This window comes from Macrobrachium nipponense, chromosome 31 (genome assembly GCF_015104395.2).
Source record: "Macrobrachium nipponense isolate FS-2020 chromosome 31, ASM1510439v2, whole genome shotgun sequence".
In the NCBI taxonomy this organism is placed as follows: domain Eukaryota; kingdom Metazoa; phylum Arthropoda; class Malacostraca; order Decapoda; family Palaemonidae; genus Macrobrachium; species Macrobrachium nipponense.
The window spans coordinates 28,305,393-28,328,783 of record NC_061093.1 but is presented as its reverse complement, the minus strand read 5'-3'; the positions used below and the strand labels follow the sequence as shown (position 1 = coordinate 28,328,783).

General features: G+C 39.7%; 1 protein-coding gene across 3 annotated transcripts in view; it reads left to right on the top strand.

Moving 5' to 3' along the window:
* Window positions 1-23,391, top strand: part of LOC135206733 (cohesin subunit SA-2-like) — a 307,211-nt gene that overhangs the window by 218,908 nt on the left and 64,912 nt on the right. For 2 of the 3 annotated variants that reach the window (XM_064238201.1, XM_064238204.1), the window contains exons 20-21: window positions 8,949-9,106; window positions 9,239-9,284. In XM_064238201.1, coding sequence (XP_064094271.1) covers window positions 8,949-9,106; window positions 9,239-9,284 — 204 coding nt within the window. Of the gene's footprint in view, window positions 1-8,948; window positions 9,107-9,238; window positions 9,285-12,066; window positions 14,211-23,391 lie in introns of those variants that run through there. The other variant, XM_064238202.1, reaches the window with a different exon arrangement.

The following is a 23,391-nucleotide window of genomic DNA, read 5'->3' as shown; positions in this document are numbered from 1 at the left end:
AGGTCCTTTTACACATAGTCCCACCTCATGCCACCCCTCACTCTGCAGTTTTTGCTTGGGCCAAAAGCAAAAGTGATTTGTTTACCTCCCAGTCGCGCGCGCGCGCCTGTCGGACAAGCAGTTAACTACCGAACCCCTTGTTCGAAAGCTTACGACCTATCCAGCTGCCGCTAGTACCTTCCTATTGTAAAAGGACCTCAGGTTTGTATAGTTAGGAAAAATGCAATTTTCGACAAATTGTCATTTTCGCGGCACACGCTACCGGTAGGTCAGGTGATCTACCGCCCTGCCCTGGGTGGCAGGACTAGGAACCATTCCCGTTTTCTAATCAGAATTCTTCTGTCGTCCGGACCGTCAACATTGTTGTTGGTTACCTCCCTCGATTGGTTTTCTTTTTTTCACCGGCAATTGATCTCTTGACCGACTTTGGTGACGTATCTGGATTGTTGGATTGGCATACCGCTTTTGTGGACTGTTTTGTGGACTTGATTTTGGATTTTTCTTTAAAAATGTCTGACACTGGAATGGTTGTGAGATGTTGTGTGAATGTAGGCTGTAAGGTGAGGTTGCCAAAAGCTTCGGTAGACCCTCACACTGTATGCAAGGGTTGCAGGGAGTATGAATGTTCTTTCACTAATACTTGCAAGGAATGTGAGAATTTGAGTGAGAATAAATGGAAGAATCTAACTAATTATTTGAAAAAGTTAGAAAGAGAAAGAGTGAGGAAGGCTTCTTCTAGAAGTTTAAGTAGTTCGAGATCTAATGAACTAATTCCTAGCTTGGGATCTTCCCCAAGGGTAAGTATTGCTACTTCTCCTTCCATTTCAGCCCCTTCTCCTATTGCAGAACCTGTAGATTCAGCGAAAGAACTTGCGGATCTAAAAGCGGCCTTCAAGTTAATGGAAAACAAAATGGCTGCCCTGCAAGGTAAGGCTAGTGATTTTTCAGTGGACAGTGATATGAGTGTCCCCAGTGTAGTGGAGGGGGCATCTGGTCGGCTCCGCAACGCTCCTAGGTCTAGACCTCTTCCAAGCTCACATGCCCAGAGGAGAAGGAATGTCGAAACCGAAAGGAGGTTGTGGAGAATCCCCACCGATCAGGTGTCCCTTCGGCAGTTTCTGTGACACCCCAGACTGCCAGGGATCGCTATTGTAAAAGCGTCCTGCGTGAGTTTTTGTTTTTCTTCGTCGGGATCTTCGTCTCCGAGACGTGATTGGAGGGATTCAGATCGCTCGCGACCACTGAAGAGGCGTTGGAAGGCTCCGACGATTGACTCGAGCCCAACCGGAAAACTTCCCTGAGGAGTCTCCTTCGGGAGGTTAAGAAGGCAAGAAGAAGCCATTCTGTCAACCAGAGTTAGAAGGAGTCAGGAGGTGGAGGATATGGACTCCTCCCCTCCTCCTTCCTTCCCCTCCTCCCGAAGAGGATAAAGAGGTGGTTACTAAGGAGGTTTATGATTGCTAATGCAGGAGCAGATTTCGTCTTTTGTAGGAGTGCTTCAAAGGAGCCTCCTAGAAGAAAGACTCTTCCCTTCCTATCAAAAGGTCTTCCAGACGTATGGAGGTATCTGCCGCCAGGATCGATGCTCCTACTCGAGGTGAGGCTTCTTGTAAGACGTGGGAGTCACCTTACGGAGTGAGCCGATCAGGCGTCTAGGCCCAAACCTGGCCAGGAGGAGGGAGTCACCCGGGTGGCAGGAGCCAAGAGCCAGGAGTGAGGAGTCACCCAGGCAAGAGGCAGGAGGCAAGAGCCAGGAGGCAAGAGGCAGGAGTCAGGAGTCAGGAGTCAGGAGTCAGGAGTCAGGAGTCAGGAGTCAGGAGTCAGGAGTCAGGAGTCAGGAGTCAGGAGTCAGGAGTCAGAAGGCAGGAGTCAGGAGCCAGGGGCAGGAGTCAGGAGGCAGGAGCCAGGAGTCAGGAGTCAGGAGTCCGGAGGTCCGGAGTCCGGAGTCAGGAGCCAGGAGGCAGGAGTCAGGGGAGGCAAGAGTCCAAGAGCCAGGAGGGGCAAGAGTCGGAGACTCATTTTCTGGAATTTATGACTCTTCTCCAAACAGAAGCTCCTCTCCTTCAGATCGTAGGAGGTCTTGGAAAGACTCTTCCTCCAAACGAGAGCTTTCTCCTTCGTCTGATCGAGGTTTGGACGATTTATCTGATGACGAGCCTCCTGCAAATGAGGGACTCTCAAATTATAAGATCTTAGCCTCCTTGTTACTACAAGAGTTTGGAGACTCTCTTAGTCCGGCGGCGGCTCCTTCTCCTCGTTCTCTCTTTTCGAGCTCGGCTACGGTGAAATCTTCGGCCTTTCTGAAAATGAAACCTGCGATTTCCATGAAGAAGGCCCTCCAATCTTTAGAATCTTGGATGGGCAATAAGAAAGAGTTGGGAAAGACAGTATTCTGCATGCCTCCTTCCAAACTCCATGGAAAGAGAGGTATTTGGTATGGGACAGGAGAGACTATGGGTCTTTCTCTTCCTGCTTCGGCAGATGCGGACTTTTGCCAATTTAGTGGATGCCTCCATCTGTCACTCTTTAGATCGGTCAGATCTACATGGAGCATTTCGGAGTTGAACCACTTTCTAAAGGGACTTTTTGTCACTTTAGAGGTGTTCAATTTTCTGGATTGGTCACTCGTAGTTTGGCTAATAAATCTAAAGACCCGGAGTTTCTTAAGAACCCAGATTCTCCATAGCATCCTGTCTTGCATGGACAAGGTAGTACAAGACGGTTCGGGAGAGGTTGCTGCCCTATTTGGTGCTGGTCTTCTGAAGAAGAGATCAGTCTATGGATCCCTGTTATCAAAAGGGGTTTCTCCGAGCCAGAGGACAGCGTTATTGTTCGCCCCTCTGTCAGATCATCTGTTTCCTTCTCAGTTAGTGAAGGATATATCTCGCTCGCTAACTGAGAAGGCGACACAAGACCTACTTGTACAAACGTCCAAGAAGGGCCGTCCTGTAGTGTCGACGAATAAAAAGGACTCTCGTACTCCTCAGCAGCCCTTTCGTGGAGGTGCAGCGGCTCGTCCCCCTGCCAGAAAGAAGAGCTCTGACAAGAGAGGAAGGTCTTCCTTCAGACCTTTCAAGAAGACAAAATGACTTGTTGTTCCTTCAAGCACCAGTGGGCGCCAGACTCCTGAACTTTGCAGGAGTCTGGGCAAAAAGGGGAGCAGTTTCAGTCCTAAAGAAAGGATACGTAATCCCCTTCGAGGACAGTCCTCCCCTAACATCTACGCCTCGGGAACTGTCAGCGAGGTACAGAGACCCTGTAATGAGAAAGACTCTCCTTCAAATGGTGGAACAAATGTGGGAGAAGGAGGCCATCGAACTTGTGCAGGATCCACACTCCCCGGGATTTTACAATCGCCTTTTTCTAGTACCAAAGGCATCGGGGGGGTGGAGACCAGTACTGGACGTAAGCGCTCTGAATCGCTTTGTTCAGAAAAAGAAGTTCCGTATGGAAACGTCCGCCTCAGTAATGTCAGCTCTTCGTCCAGGAGATTGGATGGTCTCTCTGGACTTGCAAGATGCATATTTCCACGTTCCCATTCACCATTTGTCAAAGAAATATCTTCGATTTATGATAGGAGACAAGATTTTTCAATTCAGGGCTCTGTGTTTCGGCCTGTCTACAGCTCCACAGGTCTTCACCAACCTGATGGCGAATGTAGCAAGATGGCTTCGCTTGGAGGACTTATCAATAACAAGAAACATGTTTGAATCGCTGGGATTACTCGTGAACCTTGAGAAGTCGCAGCTGATCCCCAGCCAGAGCTTGGTCTATCTGGGGATTCAGATGGATTCTCGGGTTTTCGAGTATTTCCTTCGCGGAGAGAGAATCACTCGAGGTTTGTCGAGAATCTCGAACTTCTTAGAGAGAGAGAGCAGTTCAGCGAGGGATTATCTGAGTCCTTTTAGGGACTCTGTCCTCGCTAGAAAAGTTCTTCTCTCTGGGGAGGCTTCACCTTCGCCCTCTTCAGTTTTTCCTGAAAGGGGTGTGGAGTTGGAAGACGGGACAACTCTCAGACACCTTCCCGCTTCCACAAGAGATAAAAGATCACTTGAAGTGGTGGATCCTTCCTCTTCAGAAGAACGAAGGCGTGTCGCTTGCCCTGCAGAACCCAGACCAAGTGTTATTTTCCGACGCTTCGGAGTCGGGATGGGGAGCGACGCTAGGAGCAAGGGAGGTGTCAGGCACCTGGACAAAGGAACAGGTGTCCGGGCACATCAATTGCAAGGAACTAGTGGCCATACACCTAGCCTTAAGGTTCTTCGAGGAGATAGTCAGAGGCGGGGTGATTCAGATAAACTTGGACAACACCACGGCTCTGGCTTACATACGCAAGCAAGGAAGGAGGCACGCACTTTCTCCCTCTATCAGTTAACAAAAGACCTGTTTAACCTGGGCAGAGGAAAGAGGCATAACTCTCCTCACAAGATTTGTGCAAGGTATAAAGAATGTGAGAGCGGACGAGACTAAGCAGGAGGAATCAGGTCCTTCCCACAGAGTGGACTCTACACGCAGAAGTGTGTCGAAAGTCTTTTGGTCCCTGTGGGGGAGACCTCACATAGACCTGTTTGCGACGTTCCTCTCCAAAAGAGTAGAGATCTTTTGCTCTCTAGTGGAAGATCCGAGAGCCTTTGCGATAGACGCGTTTCTCCTGGATTGGTCGGGTTTAGACGCCTACGCCTTTCCCCCGTTCAAGATCCTGGGGGAAGTGCTCAGGAAGTTCGTAGCTTCAAAGAGCACGAAGTTGACCCTAATAGCCCCATTTTGGCCAGCCCAAGAATGGTTCACGGAGGTACTGGAGTGGATAGTGGACTTCCCCAGATCTCTTCCAAGCAGACCAGATCTACTCGGACAACCCCACTTCGAGAGGTTTCATCACAACCTCCCCGGTCTCGCTCTGACTGCCTTTCGACTATCGAAAGACTTGTCAGAGCGAGGGGCTTTTCTCGCAAGGCTGCAGGGGCTATCGCTCGAGCCCTCGCAGATCTTCGACGAGAAGAGTATACCAATCGAAGTGGGAAGTCTTTAGGAGGTGGTGTAAGAGTCAGAAGCGTTCCTCCTCCAGTACCTCTATAGTTAACATTGCCGATTTCCTCCTCTTTCTGAGAGAGGAATCGCACCTATCTGTGTCAACAATCAAGGGATACAGAAGCATGCTGTCTTCAGTATTCAGGAATCGAGGGCTAGAAATTGCAGATTACAAAGATCTACATGATTTGATTAGATCCTTTGAAACTTCAAAATCAGCAACTCCTAGAACACCTAGTTGGAATCTGGACGTGGTCCTGAAATTCCTTTCCTCGGATAAATTCGAGCCTCTACATCTGGCTTCCTTCCGCGACGTCACTAGGAAATGCTTATTCCTGTTGTCTCTCGCTACAGCCAAGAGGACGAGCGAATTGCACGCTCTGGACTCCACAGTGGGATTCAAAGGAGATGCTGCTATCTGCTCGTTCCAGACATTGTTTCTGGCGAAGAACGAGAACCCATCAAAACCTTGGCCCAGAAGCTTTGAGGTAAAAGGTCTATCTAGCCTCGTAGGCAGAGAGACAGAGAGGTCTCTCTGTCCAGTGAGAGCTCTTAAATTTTATTTAGAGAGAAAGAAACAGATGGGAGGTTGTCAACAAGGTCTTTGTGTGCTGTGAAGAACCCCAAAAGACTCATGTCCAAAAACGCCTGGCCTTCTTTGTGAGAAGCGTAATTACTGACGCACACAAGAACTGCTCAGAGGAATCCTTCGGTCTTCTAAAGGTTAAGACCCATGAGGAGTGACGGGAGCAGTAGGCAACGTCCCTTGGCGTTCCAAAAGAATATGTCTCTTAGAAATATCATTGAGACTACTTATTGGAGGTGCAATTCAGGGTTTGCATCTCATTACCTGAAGGATGTGAAAGTGACTTATGAGAAGTGCTTCTCTCTAGGTCCATTTGTATCAGCAGATACAGTTCTGGGTCTTGGAGCAAAGACTGATCCTTAAAATATTTTAATTTTATCGTACATAAACCCTCTTGCCAGATATGTGCTTGGTTTTCTATTAGCAAGCTCACGGATGTCGCACGGGTGCATAGTGTCATTGCTGGTAGGGGATCAAGGGTATGTATGGCTAATAGGGGGGTACAAAATTTTTTTTTTTTTTTTATATATTTTGTATAAATGAACGTGTAATTAAAATGTTTCGAGTTTTTTTGGTTTTTTTTTTTTTTGTTTTTAAGGAGTTCGGGGGCTAACTCCTTGCAATCTTAGAACTAACATGGATGTTAGGATCAGGTGATCGGGATCGGTGTTGTGCTCCTTGAACAAGGTGTATTGTCATGTTAGTGGAATAGCACCCAATGACAAAGGCCTTTAGGCTCTGCCGAGTAAGTGGATAAGACCCCATTGGCAGACCCACAAGAACTCTTAGCCATAGATCAATATCTCGCTGAGGCTCTTGAGGCTAAGCAGACTCCAAGGCAGTAGCCGCGAAGTCTTCAGCCTAATAAGGTAGGAACCAAGGTTTATTAATACCTACAACATATGTTGTTTACCTGTCTATTTCAGTAGTTAGCTGTCTCTTACCCACCACCAATGGGTGCTAATCAGCTAAGTACATATCTGGCAGGGAAGTTGAATGTATAAAAATGATATTGTCATGTTACAATAAAGTTTTATACATACTTACCTGACAGGTATATACGATTAATGGCCCACCCAGCCTCCCCGCAGGAGACAGGTGGAAGAGAAGAATTCTGATTAGAAAACGGGAATGGTTCCTAGTCCTGCCACCCAGGGCAGGGCGGTAGATCACCTGACCTACCGGTTGCGTGTGCCGCGAAATTTGAAATTCTGTCAGGGACGACGAAGTCTATAGCTAAGTATATATCTGTCAGGTAAGTATGTATAAAACTTTATTGTAACATGACAATATCATTTTTATGGTTGTCTGAGGAGTGGCCTGGTCGAGATGGCACCCTCAGTCTAGCTAGATAGATAAAATATCTAGTCTGCAAGGTTAGGTGGTTAGGTTGAGTAAGGTTGCAGTTAATTAAAAGGGGAATAGGTAGTGCAGAAGTCTAGTCACATTGTTGGTCTCGCCCCGTTTGACAGACTCTATTGAGTGGTTTCAGCATAGCAGGTCTCATCCTGGCTGGCGCTCCTAAGGGAAAGCGACTCAAGAGGCAGGAACTTTTGAAGTCAGCTACCTTAGCAGGTAAGGAATCAAGGTTATAACCTACAACTTTTAGTTGTGTCCCCAACGATGTTGGCTGTCTTTCACCCACCTCCAAATGTGTGAATCAGCTATATATATATAACTGCCAGGTAAGTTCTATTCATAAAAATGAAGTATTTATGATAAAGTTTTATGAATACTTACCTGGCAGTTATATATATATTTTAAGGCCCACCCACCTCCCCTCAGGAGACAGGTCGGGCAAGAGATGATCTGAGGAATAGAAAATGGGAATGGTTCCAAGTACCACCCTGTAAGGGTTGTTAACCACCTAACCGGACACCTACCACTCGGCGGTTGCCGCGAGTTTTATATATATAGCTATATATATATAACTGCCAGGTAAGTATTCATAAAACTTTGTTTTATCATAAATACTTCATTTTTATTTCAATATGGTTAGTTTTAATGTCATCTCTTTATTTACAAAAGTGCCCATAGATGATTTACTTGAATTTTTGGAGGAAGCATTAGAAAGTTATGATATTCCTTTAACTGTTGGAAACCTCATTAATCTAACATGTTATGTATCAAAGATAGTTAGTTTTGTTTTAATGATGAGTGTCTTTGTACAAAAGTTCGGTGTTACTATGGGTAATCCCTTATCTCCTGTCCTTAGTAATATTTACAAGGAATTTTTTGAGACAAAATGCTTACCAAGAAATTTGCCCAAAAAGTTATATGGTTTAGGAATGTGGATGATATTTTCTGTATTTGGCCAATTCACTAAAATCTCCAGGAATTTCTGATTAAGCTGAATAATTTTGTCTATTCTATAAAATTTACTGTAAATGAAGAAAGAAATTGTAAATTAAAACATTTTATTTAATTAATGACAGACTTGAATTTGGTAAGCATAACATTCTCAAATACCATATGATGGAAGGTTTCTAGAAATTCCTAGAGTTTTAAAGCTTTTCAAGAGATATGTTGTTTTCAGTAATTTTAATGTTAAGAGTTTAGTAATAAAAAATTTTCCCTAAAGATTTCTGGCTGCGTATATGATATTCCTGGTAAAATGTTTAATAAAGTATATTATTGACAAATGGGAAAATCACTTTCACAATGAATCAAACAATGCAAATAGTTTGTGAGAAGTGGCCAGATATCAATTGCATTATTTGTACATAAGAGCGGTTTACATCATCCTACTGAGTGAAGCAAGATCCTTAATTCTGAGTAGCAACACAGTTAAAAAGAATATAATTGAATCTTGTTTCATCAAGTCAAATAATAGAAGTGTTCTAAATTTAAGTCTTGGTTTGTTTAAATGCGATGCCTTTGTAATTAAAAAAGTAGTAGATAAATATAAGCAACAAAGGTAGTATATTCAGTTTTATACATGTTTTTGGATTTTGTATGGCTAAGCTTCCACATCTCTCATGGTTAAATCTATGGATTTAGTTTGTGACCATGTGATCTCAGATTATCTTGGATTAACTCGTTGGTTTTTACCCATTTGACCTTTAGCCTATCATTTTCCTGTGGTATTTGCTTATATAATGAAGTCACATGCATCTGCTGTGATTTTGTAAGCATGGTGGAATTTATTGAAAGGTTTAAAACTTTAGAATTTAATACAAGTATTGGGATATTGTTCTGTGTAGTTTTGATGTGCTAGGTTATTGTTGCAACAAATATGTGCTGTATGTGTCACCTTCACTTTATGACATTTAGATAGTGATGTAATATGAAAATGTTTGTATTTTTTTCTGATGATCATGTGTTCAATTTCCAGTTTAGCATATTTAGATCGACGTATTGCTGCTGGTATGCCAAGCTCAAGGGGGGAGGATTGGCAGCCCCTTCTTATGTATCGTAACTCCCTTGTTCATGGCGAAGGAGATCAGCCACCTCAAACCTCCAAGCGAGCATATACACGTAAAAGAAAGCACGGTAAGTAATAGGGAAGTTTTAGATTTTCCTTAATGTTCATTATCTGAGTGTTTTAGATGAGGTTTTGTTTGATATAACTGTTTAAATTACATGGAGTATTTTCAAAACATTGCTATATTTCTACTTTCTCAGTTGATGACGATGATGATGATGAAGAAGATGATGATGTACCCTTCCAGTAAGTGTGATTTTCATTGTCAATTGCATGTTTTATATATTTTTGAGATACAACAGTATTTTTAGCTGTAATTGCACCTTAGTTTTAAACTAACAAACTTGAGTATTTCATTTATATGTCTTGTGCCAAATCTGTTTCTGTGTTCTAATTTTAAGTAGTGGTTTTCAAGTTAATCCAAAATTTTATATCCATCTGAACACTTTTTATGAAAGATTTTGTTCTTATATGGCCTGTCATTATAGTGACAGTACAATTGCAGTCAAATTACATTATCTGGAGAACTGCTGGCCCAAGTTGTTCTTGTTTTAGGATCAGGCCACAATAGGAGTCCAAAGTTTTTGCATTGGAATATACAGGACACAAGTTTAAAAATAATCCAAAGAACAATGATAACAGAAAAATTGTATAAAAGTTATTTAGTCAGTCCTATACTATGGATTCAAGTTTGCCTAAACCATGGCCGCAAATGCCAGGGTGGGGTTCAGTAATGGTGTAAAGACGTAGATAAGAAGATATAAGCAAAATTTCATCCAGATACTTGCATATGAGGCAAGGTGGTTCACGTGAGCTTTGTGGTTTTATGATTACACATGTAAGGCAAGGTAGTCAGGTGAGCATAGTGATTTTATGATTAGTTACTCAGTTAGTACTTTAGGTGGCAGCACAGTAATACCTCAATCTTAAGCGATTCGAGTTATGCGAATTTGCAATATGTTGTGCAAACTTTTCATTGGAACCTAACTAATTATCATACGCGAGTATTTCACAGACACGTGAATGCAAACGCAACATTTTTGGATCCTGGAGAAACCTTGCAAAAGTGTTTGTCTAATTTTTCCTATGTAATTTATAAGTTTTCAAGCTTTTAAGTATAAATTAAATAACATTGAATAATAAAAATAATACTAATTCTCTCTCTCTCTCTCTCTCTCTCTCTCTCTCTCTCTCTTTTGAACATATGGAATCTTTGCACACTCCTATATTTTATATTTTTACCAAACATTTATTTTTTTTAAGGGTAATGTATTGAGCTAACTTTTAAATGAAATTACAGTAAATTTAATTTTGTTTAAAAGTTAGCTTAATAATTATATAAAGACAACTTTTAAATGAAATTACAGTAACTTTAATTTCATTTCAAAGTTAGCTTAATAATTATGTAAAGATAACTTTTAAATGAAATTACAGTACTTTATTTTTTAATGAAATTACAGTAACTTTAATTTAATTTAAAAGTTAGCTTAATACTTATGTAAAGACAACTCTCTCTCTATCTATTTTTACCTTAACCTTTTAGAACTATAAACGCCTGTTCTAAAACATAGACACATAACTAAGAGTTGTATTACTCCAAATAAAAAAGCACTGTTCATGAAAAGGAATTTCAGAACAAAGAGAAAGAGACCGAATAAAGACTTTCTTAAAAGTCATCGAGAAGACTTCTAAACATAGATCGGTTGGTCAGGAGGGGGAAAGAAGAGAGAAATATGATGTATGTATGTAATCTTCACACACCTATAGTTTTACCAACTATTTATCAGCGCCTCAGTGGCTTGGTCAGCATGGTGTTGGTGTATCACCTTGGTGGCCACTAGTTCGATTCTCGGGCATTCCATTGAGGTGTGAGAGATGTGTATTTCTGGTGATAGAAGTTGACTCTCGACATGGTTCGGAAGTCACGCAAAGCCGTTGGTCCCGTTGCTGAATAACCACTAGTTCCATACAATGTAAAAATACCATACAAACAAAAACAAAACCAACCATTTATTTCATTTTTAAGGGTAATGTATTAAGCCAACGTTTAAATGAAGTTACAGTAACTTTAATATCATTAAAAAATTAGCTTTATATTTAGGAAGCATGATTAGGGTCATATTTAGTGTTCAAACTCTAGAAGTAAGCATTTATTAGCATTTTAGAGACTGCCAAACTTACACAAAAATTCCCCTTGCAAGACGGGGTCTGGAACCTAACCTCGCATATTTATCATATATGCAGCAAATATAATTAACTATTATAGTTTTTTTGCCTAGAGCAGTGGTTCTCAAACTGTACCACAATTTCTCAAAAAACACGTTCCATATTTATTGTATGCAAAACTGCAAAATGAATAAGTGAAGAATTTTTAAAGGTGAAAGTAAAGGAAATCAGAATTTTACAAAGTTTAAGGATAATAGAAAAGAAAGAGCTGAAAATTTGAGGGAAAATTTCTACAACAAAACTATGATGGACACAAAGTATGGACGAAGTTTGACCCTTCCATTTATTCCTTTTTAAATCCAAGTGTGTGACTGATATTGACAACTTTTCTTTTTATTCATATCTTAATTCTCATAGGTAATGGTCTTATAGGAATGAATGTTATTTCTTTCATGTCTCTGGAGCATGATTTGAAAAGGAATTGCTTTTTCAGAAGAAAGAAAAAAACATTAATGGTTTAATACTGGCAAAGGAACTAAGACTAGCAATACACTTGATTGGTTGTCATTTCTTTTATATTTGTTCTTTACTTAACTTTCTTCATTTTAATGTTATTGTGCATACCTACTCTTCTTCCCTGGTTCTTATACGACTCCCTTGCTGCTGAAGAGGCGTTCTGCAGTTATTAAGTAAGATATAGTATTAGGTTTGATAGGTTTATTACGTAATTAGCATATTCATAACAAAATATATACTAGAGTACTGTAGTGCAGTCATGCCTTAAAAATCTCACTAGAATAAGGTAATACACAAAGTTCGATGGTATTATTTTTACAATTATGTTCATTGCACTCTATTAAAGGCCTGCATATGAAGAACCAAGAGAGACTAGTCGACCTCGTCGCCGACGCCGTCTGGAACAAACGCATCCTGACATCATTGGCAGGATCATACGACACAAGTGGAATATAGATGGGGAGGGAATTGATTGTACTGGAACAGTGTTGGGTATTTCTGCTCCTGGAACTGTACCAGAGGAGTCAGATGATGCTGAATTTGTCAGTGGCACTTGCTATGATGTTCAGTATGATGATGAAGACTTCGTACGACACTTAATCTTGGAAGGTGACTGGCAGCGTGGAGATATTCAAGTGTTGGGAAAGGCTCCCAACTTGCCCTAAATGTTCATTTCGTGTTTTTGATAAAGATTTATGGAGAATGAAAGTTAACGAGTATCCTGTTAATATTATTAGCACAGGTTACTCATAAAAATTTTACCAGATTTCTATTTTTATATGGAGATTTTCTATCAAAGTAGCTATTGATGAAAGTGACTAATATTTACTCTTGTCTATAGTTTTGTAGTATATGTTAGATGTGTTTTGTATATTAAGTAGCCATAACTTCAGCACAAGAGTAGTTATTTGTTGAATGACTTGGTCTTATAGATTGACAAATAATTTTGTTCAGTAAGTAGTTGCCTTAATTTATCAAGTTATACTTTTTATTGCATCTTTTTATTGATGCAAGGTAAGTAATGTCTAATAAATTTTTGTCTAGTTTTCCAAATATGGAATTAATGAAAACATACTTTGTAATTCTTTTCTTTATAAGTTTTACCCTAGGTAAGAGAATAATTTGTGGAAGTTTGAATGATTTCAGTTTTTTCTTGAGATATTCATTTGAAAATTTTAGATTGCTTTTGAATATTTACAGACCAACACCTATTATTTCAGGTCTTCCTTGCAACTGTTGTTTGCATTTTATACTGACACCTTCAAAGCTCTTTCATTAAATATTTTCTTAATTTTTCAAGTTTTGCATTTTATCATATTTAAAATTTTGACTATATTAATTTAAATAGGAAGCTTGCATATTTTGAATTTTTCAGGCTTTCATTACATACTATCAGCATACTGTTTTCAGCAATCAGTTGCTTCTCCTTTTATTCCTTAAAATCATTAAAATCTTTTACTGCAACATTACAAATAGAATTTGTTGTATATTGCTTTCATTTGCCATTTTTGCTGTTATATGGCCTGTAGGCTGCTTGCCATTTGTTTTATTCACTTTCTGGTCATATATTATTGAAAGTGATTAATTTGATGCATGGTAAACTGTTCATATCTGCTGTATAAGTTAAGTTTTGATTAGGTTTCTTAGGACCAACTGAGTATGGTTGCATTTCAGTTCAATGAGAATTGAGGTTTTATGACTTCATACACTAATAATTGGGATGAAGTAAGCAAAAATGCAGTTTTAATGCTTAAGTACCTTTAAGCACTTATGGTATAATACAGTAAATTGTGATGAGTTTTTATTTCAAACCTTCACTTACTTGAGGAGGTGTCAAATCTATTTTAATTTTGTATATGGAAATATTTAAATTGTCAGTTTTTACTTTATTGTGTTTTAAGTTTCACATAAAAGTTGGTTAGTAAAGTAATGATTGATAAATTATCTTACTTTTAAGTTATAATTAATATATGCCTGCTTTTAAGTTATAATCAACATATTCATATTTATGCTTTTAAGTTATAATTAATATATGCCTGCTTTTAAGTTATAATCAACATATTCATATTTATGTACACATACATACTGAATATGTTTATTATAAGTACTATACAATATGTAAACAAGAGTTAAGTTTCATGATCTACAGCACCATATGTTTTTCATAAGTAAAAGAAATAGCATTGGTTTTAATGGGAAGCATTCTATAAATTGTCTTTCTCATAAGTTGATAAAAAACTTGGAATTTTGAGAATTTATTTAAGGTGTTAGTTTGGACATGCTCTATCATTGCAGGTATAATTTCTAAAGTATTGATAGTGTTTTAATAGTTGTTTTATGATACAGAGGTACTTTGCTAGCAAACAATTTTCAGATATCCATATTTTTGTAATTAAAAACTTGGCAAAATGAAAATTGAGTGGTAATTTTATTTAAAAGGCAAATGAATTGTACAAAAGATTTTGTAAATAAATTTTTTAATCATACTAATTTCTTAATTAGATTTTTCTTCCTATCGGAAAGGTTATCTTATTAAATTAAGTACCATTTTATTCGTATAAGATGTAAAACTAGGATTTTATAAAAATGTAATTTTTCAGTACAAAATTCGTCTTATAAAAAATGTTGCAGTTTGCCTATCATGTAAAAAAAAAAATTATTAGCCCACAAGCAAAAAAAGTTCTTCCAGGCAGTCTTAAGGAAAATGACAATCTGTGGGTGGTGCTGAGCATGCACTGTGGGTTCCCCAGGTCACAAACAGCCATGAGAATCAGTTCTATGCTACCTCATCCACCATGAGTTGTAAACAATAGTGGGCTTGGGAGGTGCAGACAAACCTTTAATAGAAATGATACCATATGTAACATAGGTGGCAATGCTTGAGATGTTTAAAATCCCTGATGAATCAGTTGAGATCTTTAAGATTTACAGTAAAGCTGTTTGAGATCAGTCCTAAATATCATAACTTATCCTTTGCTTATAATTGTCTTGTACTCTGAGACAAAACTTGACATGAGGAGGTAATTATAAAAGGTTTGCACAGTGTCTACCTTCCACAAAAAACCTGCTAGGGAATGCTAAGGGTTCAGAGCCTAAACTGCTTTCATTAGGTACCCATGGGAAAGAATAATGTAGTAGGGGCAGCGCTTACACAATGTTTGTGATTCAGAAGTAAATATCCTTGAATGTTGCAGAGAATATAACGTAGATGAAAAGATGGAAAGGATGAAGAATCAAGTAGGGACCAGTTGTCTTATTATTGTCGTAAAAACCCAGCAGGTACATGTCCCATGATGTGTGCTCCTGATAAGCATGTAAACTATTTTGCCCATCCACATGCCTACCATAAAAATTCATTGACATCCGGATTATGTAATAGAAAACTAAACAAACAATGCAATGTGCTGCTTTTCTTAGTTCAGAATTCATTGTCCTTAAAAGAACTTGTATGAACTGGAACTGAATGGGATTTTTCTTCAATGCTTGATACATTTATTGGACAAAAAAATTCTTGAATTATTTCCTTAATCCCATGATTTTCTAAAGATATAAATGAATTAGTGTAACAGGGCACAAGAGATTCTTTTTTCTTGAATGGTACAAGAGTGACAGATTGGCAATAGTAGTGCATTGGTATCTTACAGCTACCTGAGATTTCTTTGCAAAAATGGTTCCTGCAAAGGACAAATCTAGGGATTACCATCCTTGGTATGCATAGTTTTCTTTGAGATATGCATCTTACTTGCCTTAACACCACAAGGCTGACTTTACTGGTCCACTACCAGTGAAGAAACCAAGATAATTCAAGCAGTTCCAGCTTGAGAAAGTAAGGGTTTAGAAGCTTTCATGGATAAGACTAAGAATTCCTCTGGCATCTCAAAAACAAGAAAATTGGATATCAGGAATATTGTAATTGACCAAATCAAGAGCTATTCACTTCACCAGCTGCTAAACACTTCCAATTCTTCTGGTATAGCTTGGTGGTGGATCTGCAAAGTTTAGAGATAGTCATGCCTACCCTCAATGAAAGCCTCTGTCCTAAGGCACTGCTGGATACTCTCCAGTGGTTAAGGTCTATGTTTGTAAAGTGCATTATTGCAATACACTCCCTGAACATCTGAATTAGCCCTGGTCACTGACCAGCCTGAACTATATCCCCACAGATTTACCCACTGAGTGGGTAATTGTTCATATACGAAACAAACCTTCGGTCTTAACATTACGAAACAAACCTTCGGTCTTAACATTAGGATAAATACTCCGCGCCAGCTGGAAACCGGTAAAGTTTAAAATAATTGGGTACGCAAGGGACTATTGGCATCTGTGCTTGGTCACGAGACATGTGGAGCCACCCACATACCACTCATTAACTTGTGACCCCGTTAGTTATTTTCTTACCGCCTTTCAGTGAGGACGTGCTTTGCTCCGTCCTTTTAAAGCTGGTTTAGTTTGCCCCCTGTTGTTTTCCATTTGTTGTTGGGAATTCCCGGGTATGTGAACATGAAGCCTTCTCATGCTGCGAGACTTCCTGGATATCACAAGAAGCAGATAAATACCCTGTTATTTTCTTCAACGGTTTCGACGTCGAAGTACTTATCGTGTAGTAAGTCGTAGGTGAAGAAACTCTTTAAGGTACGGTTAATTCGTTACCTGTGCTTTGGAATATCGCATATTCATATGGATTGCCTGTAATTCTAAGCTTTGATGTATCTGAATGTGCTTTGGGAAATAATTATGACTAATTGTGCTCCTTTCCCTGCGGTGAGAGGTGTGCATCGCCATCTTGTTTTCGTTCCAGATATGTGGGTAGAGAGGATGCAGGTGTGCGGTCGGCGTATAACGTCGTGTTGCCATCCAGATTCCCACGTGATGGATGTCCCTTTTATCCTGATATGCACTAAATGGCAGTCGGATGCGTCGCCATCTGTAAAGAAACAGATAGTGCAACAAGGCAGCCTTTAATGTCAGGTTGCTATGCTTACGAGAATAACATCAACAGCCTTGCACTTCTGGAGTGACTGTGAGGGGTGCACTCCTTATGGTCCAGCCACGAGAGCCTACGAGCCTGGTTCGATCCTAGGACCAAATAGATTGAATGCTCAAGGGGTTGGAGGGGACCATGAGGGGTCTGACGAGGTTCTTCCTCCTGAAGGAAGAGTGTCTCGGGAAGTGATCGGCCTGGATGGATCTGATGGTCCATCTCAGGACGCGATCACTCCCGAGATACAGAGGTCCTTTGCAGAGGTCATTGCGCTGATTCATCAGCACATCAACCTCGGGGAAGGATTGGTGGTTGCTCCCTCTGACCCTCCATCAAGGTTGGAGTCGTTCTGGGGTCCTAAGAAGGAACCCAGAGCGATGGTGGAAATACCCCGGTCTTCCTTGTCCGACGGTGTGTTGGACCAAGTGAATGCCCTTGTCTCCAGACAAGAGGCCTCATTCAGAGCCAGCAGATCGGACAAGCTGCCTCCCCCTCCTCTGCCTCGTCAGTGGCACTTCTACGTGTCTTCAGTAGACCCATTGCCGACCAAGCAGGTTGACCCGGAGTTAGCTCGTCTAACTCCGGGAGTGCCTCTTCATCACCTGCTGTCTGAGAACCTCTGGTTCTCACAGCAAGAGGCATTGGCCCTGGAATCCACTGCCATGGCAGCTTTCCTGGCCGTCTCCTGGCTGGATCTGTGGTCCCTTATGGTATCCAGAGTCGCAGCCACCTCGGGAGCTATCGTTCCTGTGGAGGACTCGGCGTTTGGGGGACTCTGCCAATCTGGAGGTAGGGCCCTCTCTTACCTCATCCACCAGACGGCCAACCTGTGAGCCAACCTGGTTTTGATGAGACGGGACTCAGTCCTGACTTGCGTAACCAGGACGGCCGGTCACGAGGTAACATTGGGTCTACGCAGTGGACCGTTGCTGGGTTCCTCCTCTCTTTTCCCCAGAGAGATGGTGGATGCTGCGGTGGAGAAGCGGAGAGCTGAGGACAGTGACCGGTTAGTACACCAGGCAGTTACAAAGACTGCTGGGCAGTCTCTTTCAACTGCGGCTAAGCTTTGGAGCTTAGCTAGCGCTTCCTCTGCTCCCAAGACGTCAGCACCGTTGAGGGTACAGGAGGAAAGACCCAGCCTTCCTCTTTCGCTTCGAGAAGGGAGCGTCAGCCCTCCCCTCAAGGGGAAGAGAAGGATACGCTAGGGACGGCTTTCCCCCTCAACTGCTGCCGGAAGTTGGGGTATTGCTTGGCGAGCCATTGAGCAACTTGACAGCGCTATGGAGCCGAGACATGGGTAGTGGATGTCTTTCGGGAGGGATACCCCTCACTTCACATCCGGTCCACCTTCAGACGTACGTCCCGGGTTCTGCCTGGGATGTAACACTGACACAAGAAGCAAAGGAGCTGTGGAGATCGTGCGAGATCAGTCACCGGGTTTCTACAGCCGACTTTTCCTGGTGGAGAAGTCTACAGGGGGCTGGAGACCAGTGATAGATCTCTCTCCCTTGAACCGTTTCATTTGCCAGACTCTGTTCACGATGGAAACACCACGCTCAGTGGTCGACTCCATCAGGGAGAACAATTTCCTGTTTTATGTGGACCTGAAGGATGCGTATTTTCAAATACCCATCCACCAGTCCTCCAGGAAGTACCTCAGCTTTATCCTTGATGGGACGGTGTACCAATTCAGGGCACTTTGCTTCGGTCTCTCAACTGCCCCACAGGTGTTGGAAGTGAGTGTTCACTCTGGTGTCAGTTTGGGCCCATTCAGTCAGGATACGTCTGATGAGATATCTCGACGATTGGCTGGTCGCAGTTGCTACAGAACAGAGATCGACTCCTCGACTTATGCTGCGATCTGGGGATTGTGGTAAATTTCGAGAAGTCAGATCTCGAACCCAAGTAGAGGATAAAGTACCTGGTCATGCTGATCGATACGGTAGCAGCATGAGTCTTCCCCGCAATCTCGCAGATCAGCAGGTTCAGGGAGGGAGCCAGACAGTTCCTGTCATGACAGGAACAGTCAGCTCATCAGTAGCCATTTTGCTTGGCGAGACGTTCCCGCGCACAGTCTGATTAATCAACAGATATCACCCGTTTAACATACGTCTAGAATTTGAGAAGTATTTAGAAGTGTTCGTGAACTGTCGGGGGATAAGATTAGTGTGAAAATAGTAGGATAAAGCATCTACTAAGTTAGTTTATCAAGTGAAATACTGTAAATCAGATCAAGATGGCAGTAAGTTCCAACTGTGGTAAGAAATGGCAAAATTTAGCATGTTTAGCAGATTTGCAATATGATGAGGTAGCAGGAAGGGAGCTGGCATTTCTCATCTATGAGATCAACAACAACCCTAACCAGAAAGATACAAAAGCATTCATAGATATATTAGAAGGATATGATCCTTCAAACTGGAACAAATCAACAGAAAACATCTTGAAAATAATTGAAGAAGTTCCAAATAAAATCCAAGGGGTCAAGAGACTCATAAAGAAAATATACATAAATCAACATATTCCGACAAAGAAAATGAATAAGGTGAACATTGTGAATATCCTAATTGATGCAATAGGAAAAAGAATGCCAAAGGATGCAAACTGTGTAAGGTGTGGTATGGCATTGTTAACCTACAAAACCTGATCAGAAAATGCTCTGCATGCAACATTCCGACGCATCCTCAATGTGCTGAAGTAATGCAAGATATGAGAAAGGATACCAGAATATTTTGCTCAACATGTCTATCATGGATAGACAATGTTATTAAATCAAGACTGAATGTACAAATAGTTGAGGATGAAGAAGAGGAAGAGGGAGAAGAAGAGGAAAACGGAAGAGAAGTAAACAAAACTGAAATGACAGAAAAAAATAAGAAAAACAAAGAACAAGATAAAAGTATGGATGCAGAGATACACATTGATACTACAGATGAGGCAATCAAGCAGCATACATACGAAGAAATATGTTACGACATGACAACACAAAAGAAAATCATGAAGAGGCTCTATCCAGATCTGCACACTGATGGGAAAGATGAAAAAATAGACAAGAAAGACAAAGTCTGCAACCTTTTGAAAAGAGGGAATTGCAGATTCGGGGAAAGCGATGTTACCTGACAAACATCCCAAGGTATGTCACAACTATGAAGTCTATGGTAAATGTGCATACCTAGACAGCTATGAGGATGATTGCAGAGATCTACATCCAAAAATATGCAAAAACCTAAAAGAAGGAAAAGGATGTAAGTTCGACAAAAAATGTATATATATGCACCCTGTAGCCATAAATCAAAATCAAATAAATTATCAATCAAATAATAAAATCCAAAATAAGAAAGAAACAAATAAAGAGAGGAACAAAGAATATCAGGTGAAGGAAAAAAGCAAGCCATCACCGCAATATGGTGTCTCAGCAAAATATTTCCAAGCATCAGCTCCAAGATACAGCTCAAGAGATCAGAACTGTATTTATGATGCAAGAGGATATTGCAGATACGGAGAAAATTGCAGATTCAGACACAAAATGAATAATTATGATGAAGGAAGATAAAATATTATGGAAAAGTTGGATTTTTTTAATGTCAGAATTTCTGGAAATGAAGAAGAGAGCAACATACCAGAACAGGAAAGAGACATGGGAAAATCCTCATTATTACCCATATTAAATGAAGGAGAAAACATGCAAACCATCATAATGATGAATGCACAGGGTTTAGTTACGAGTAACTCTAAAAGAAAAATAGAGTACTTAGAAGAACTAACCCAAATTGAAAAGAAAATAGATATAATGAATATAAATGAAACCTGGTATTCACAAGAGACGGGGAATGACGATCAAATAAAAGGGTTCCAAACTTATAGATCAGATAGAAAAAATAGGAATCAAAGGGAACCGCAATATATAGGAAAGACAAAAAACAAGGAAAAATATATGAGAAATATAGGAACTCAGAATGTGAACTAATAGTGGTAGAATTTGAATCTGAAAAATTAATGAACATAGTAATATATAGACCCCCTAATACTAAAGAGTTTGACATAATAATAGAAAATTGGATGATATATGTAGAAATCACAAGGACTGGACTATTCTCCTATCTGGAGACTTTAACTTTCCTTTCATAGACTGGAAAGAACAAATAGGAGATTATGGTTGTATTTATACATATAAAAAAAGAGTAATAGTAGTGCAGAAGATAAGAGGCAATTCGAAAAGCTATTAGATATGCTACTAGAATACAACATTCAACAAATAAATCACCTGCCAACAAGAAAGGAAAATACTTTAGACCTAGTATTTGTGAACGAGATGAATTATGTTAAAGAAATAATAGTTTATAATGCGAGTATTTCAGACCATAATGTCATAGAATTAACAGTCCATTCCAAAGCAAGTGAAAACAGAGATAAGCAAGAAATGAAAAAGTGGGAAGGATATGGAAAATACAACTTCTACAGTAAAAATATAAAATGGTCAGAAATAAATGAAGAATTAAACAAAGATTGGGATAACATTTTCGTAAGTGATGATATAAGGGTACATACGGAGATATTATATAAAATATTAGAGAAAATAGTGGATAAATATATACCAAAGAACAAAAGTAAACATCAGTCATGCATACCAACAGACAGAAGGATCTTGTTCCAGAAGATCAGAAAGTGGGAAAAGGTCTTGCAAAAGAAAAAAAATGCATGGAAAGTTATAGAACTAAAAAGTAAGATAGAAAATGCAGAACAAAAGGTTATACAATCAAAAGAAAATGAAAAATGGGACTTGGAAGAAAAAACCCTAGTAAATATCAAGTAAAGCCCCAAACTATTATACTTGAATGCGAAAAAGATGAATAAAAGAAGAATAGAAATAGTCCCTCTAAGAATTTAAGGTAGATTAACGAATGAAAAAAAGGAAATATGCAACATTGGCAGAACGATATAAGAGAGAATTCACCCCTAGAATTGATAATGAAGGTAATGATATAGAAGTAAGGGACAAAAATAGTGAATATTTAGCAGACATAGATATTAATGAAGCTGATATTGTGCAGGCTATTAATGAAATTAAAAATGGAGCTGCTGCAGGGCCTGATGGTGTCCCTGCTATTTTGTTAAAGAAAGTAGTTCATTCTATCGCAAAGCCACTTGCAATATTATTAAGACAAAGTGTAGATACAGGCAAAATTTATGATGAGCACAAATTAGCATATATTACCCCTACTTTCAAAAGTGGATCAAGATTGAGGCAAGTAATTATAGGCCTGTGAGTCTAACATCACATATTATGAAAGTGTATGAAAGGGTAATGAAGGAAAAATATAATGAAACATTTTATAAAAAAATAATTTGTTTAATATAGGACAGCATGGTTTCGTACCCGGAAAAAGTACACAAACCCAACTGTTAGTCCACCGTGAGAACATATACAAAAATATGAAAAGCAGAAATGAAACAGATGTGGTTTATCTAGACCTTGCAAAAGCTTTTGACAAGGTAGACCATAATATATAAGCGAAGAAAATTAGAAAACATAATATAGTGGATAAAGTAGGAAGATGGTTAAAAGAATTTTTACGCAATAGAAAACAGATAGTTATTGCAAACGATGAGAAATCGGATGAAGCTAAGGTAATATCTGGTGTGCCACAAGGTACTGTGTTAGCTGCATTACTGTTTGTTATTATGATTGCAGACATAGATAGTAATGTTAAGGACTCGGTAGTGAGTAGTTTTGCTGATGACACAAGAATAAGTAGAGAAATTACTTGTGATGAAGATAGGAACTTGCTACAAAGAGACCTTAACAAAGTATCTGATTGGGCAGAGGTAAATAGGATGGTATTTAACTGATAAATTTGAATCAATAAATTATGGAGACAGAGAAGGAAAGCTATATGCATATAGGGAACCTAATAGTGAGACAATCACAAATAAGGAAGCAGTTAAAGACCTTGGTATGATGATGAATAGGAACATGTTATGCAATGATCAAATAGCAATTCTATTGGCAAAATGTAAAGCAAAAATGGGAATGTTGTTACGGCACTTCAAAACAAGAAAAGTTGAACACATGATTATGCTTTATAAAACATATGTTCGTAGTCCACTTGAATATTGCAATATGATATGGTACCCACACTATCAAAAGGATATTGCACAAATAGAGAGTGTACAAAGGTCCTTTACAGCTAGAATAGAAGAAGTAAAGGACCTTGACTACTGGGAAAGACTACAATCCTTAAAATTATATAGTCTAGAAAGGAGAAGAGAACGCTACATGATAATTCAGGCATGGAAACAGATAGAAGGAATTGCCGAAAACATCATGGAGCTAAAAATATCAGAAAGAGCAAGCAGAGGTTGATTAATAGTGCCCAAAACTATATCAGGAAAAATAAGGAAAGCACACAGGACATTAATCCACTACGCACCAGCATCAATAATGCAGTGTCTATTCAATGCGTTGCTAGCTCATCTGAGGAATATATCAGGAGTGAGCGTAGATGTGTTTAAGAATAAGCTCGACAAATATCTAAGCTGCATCCCAGACCATCCAAGATTAGGATGCAAAATATACCGGAAGATGTACTAGCAATTCTCTGGTAGATATTAAAGGTGCCTCACACTGAGGGACCTGGGGCAACCTGAACAAGATGTAAGGTCTGTAAGGTAAGGTAAGTGGCAAGCTGTGAT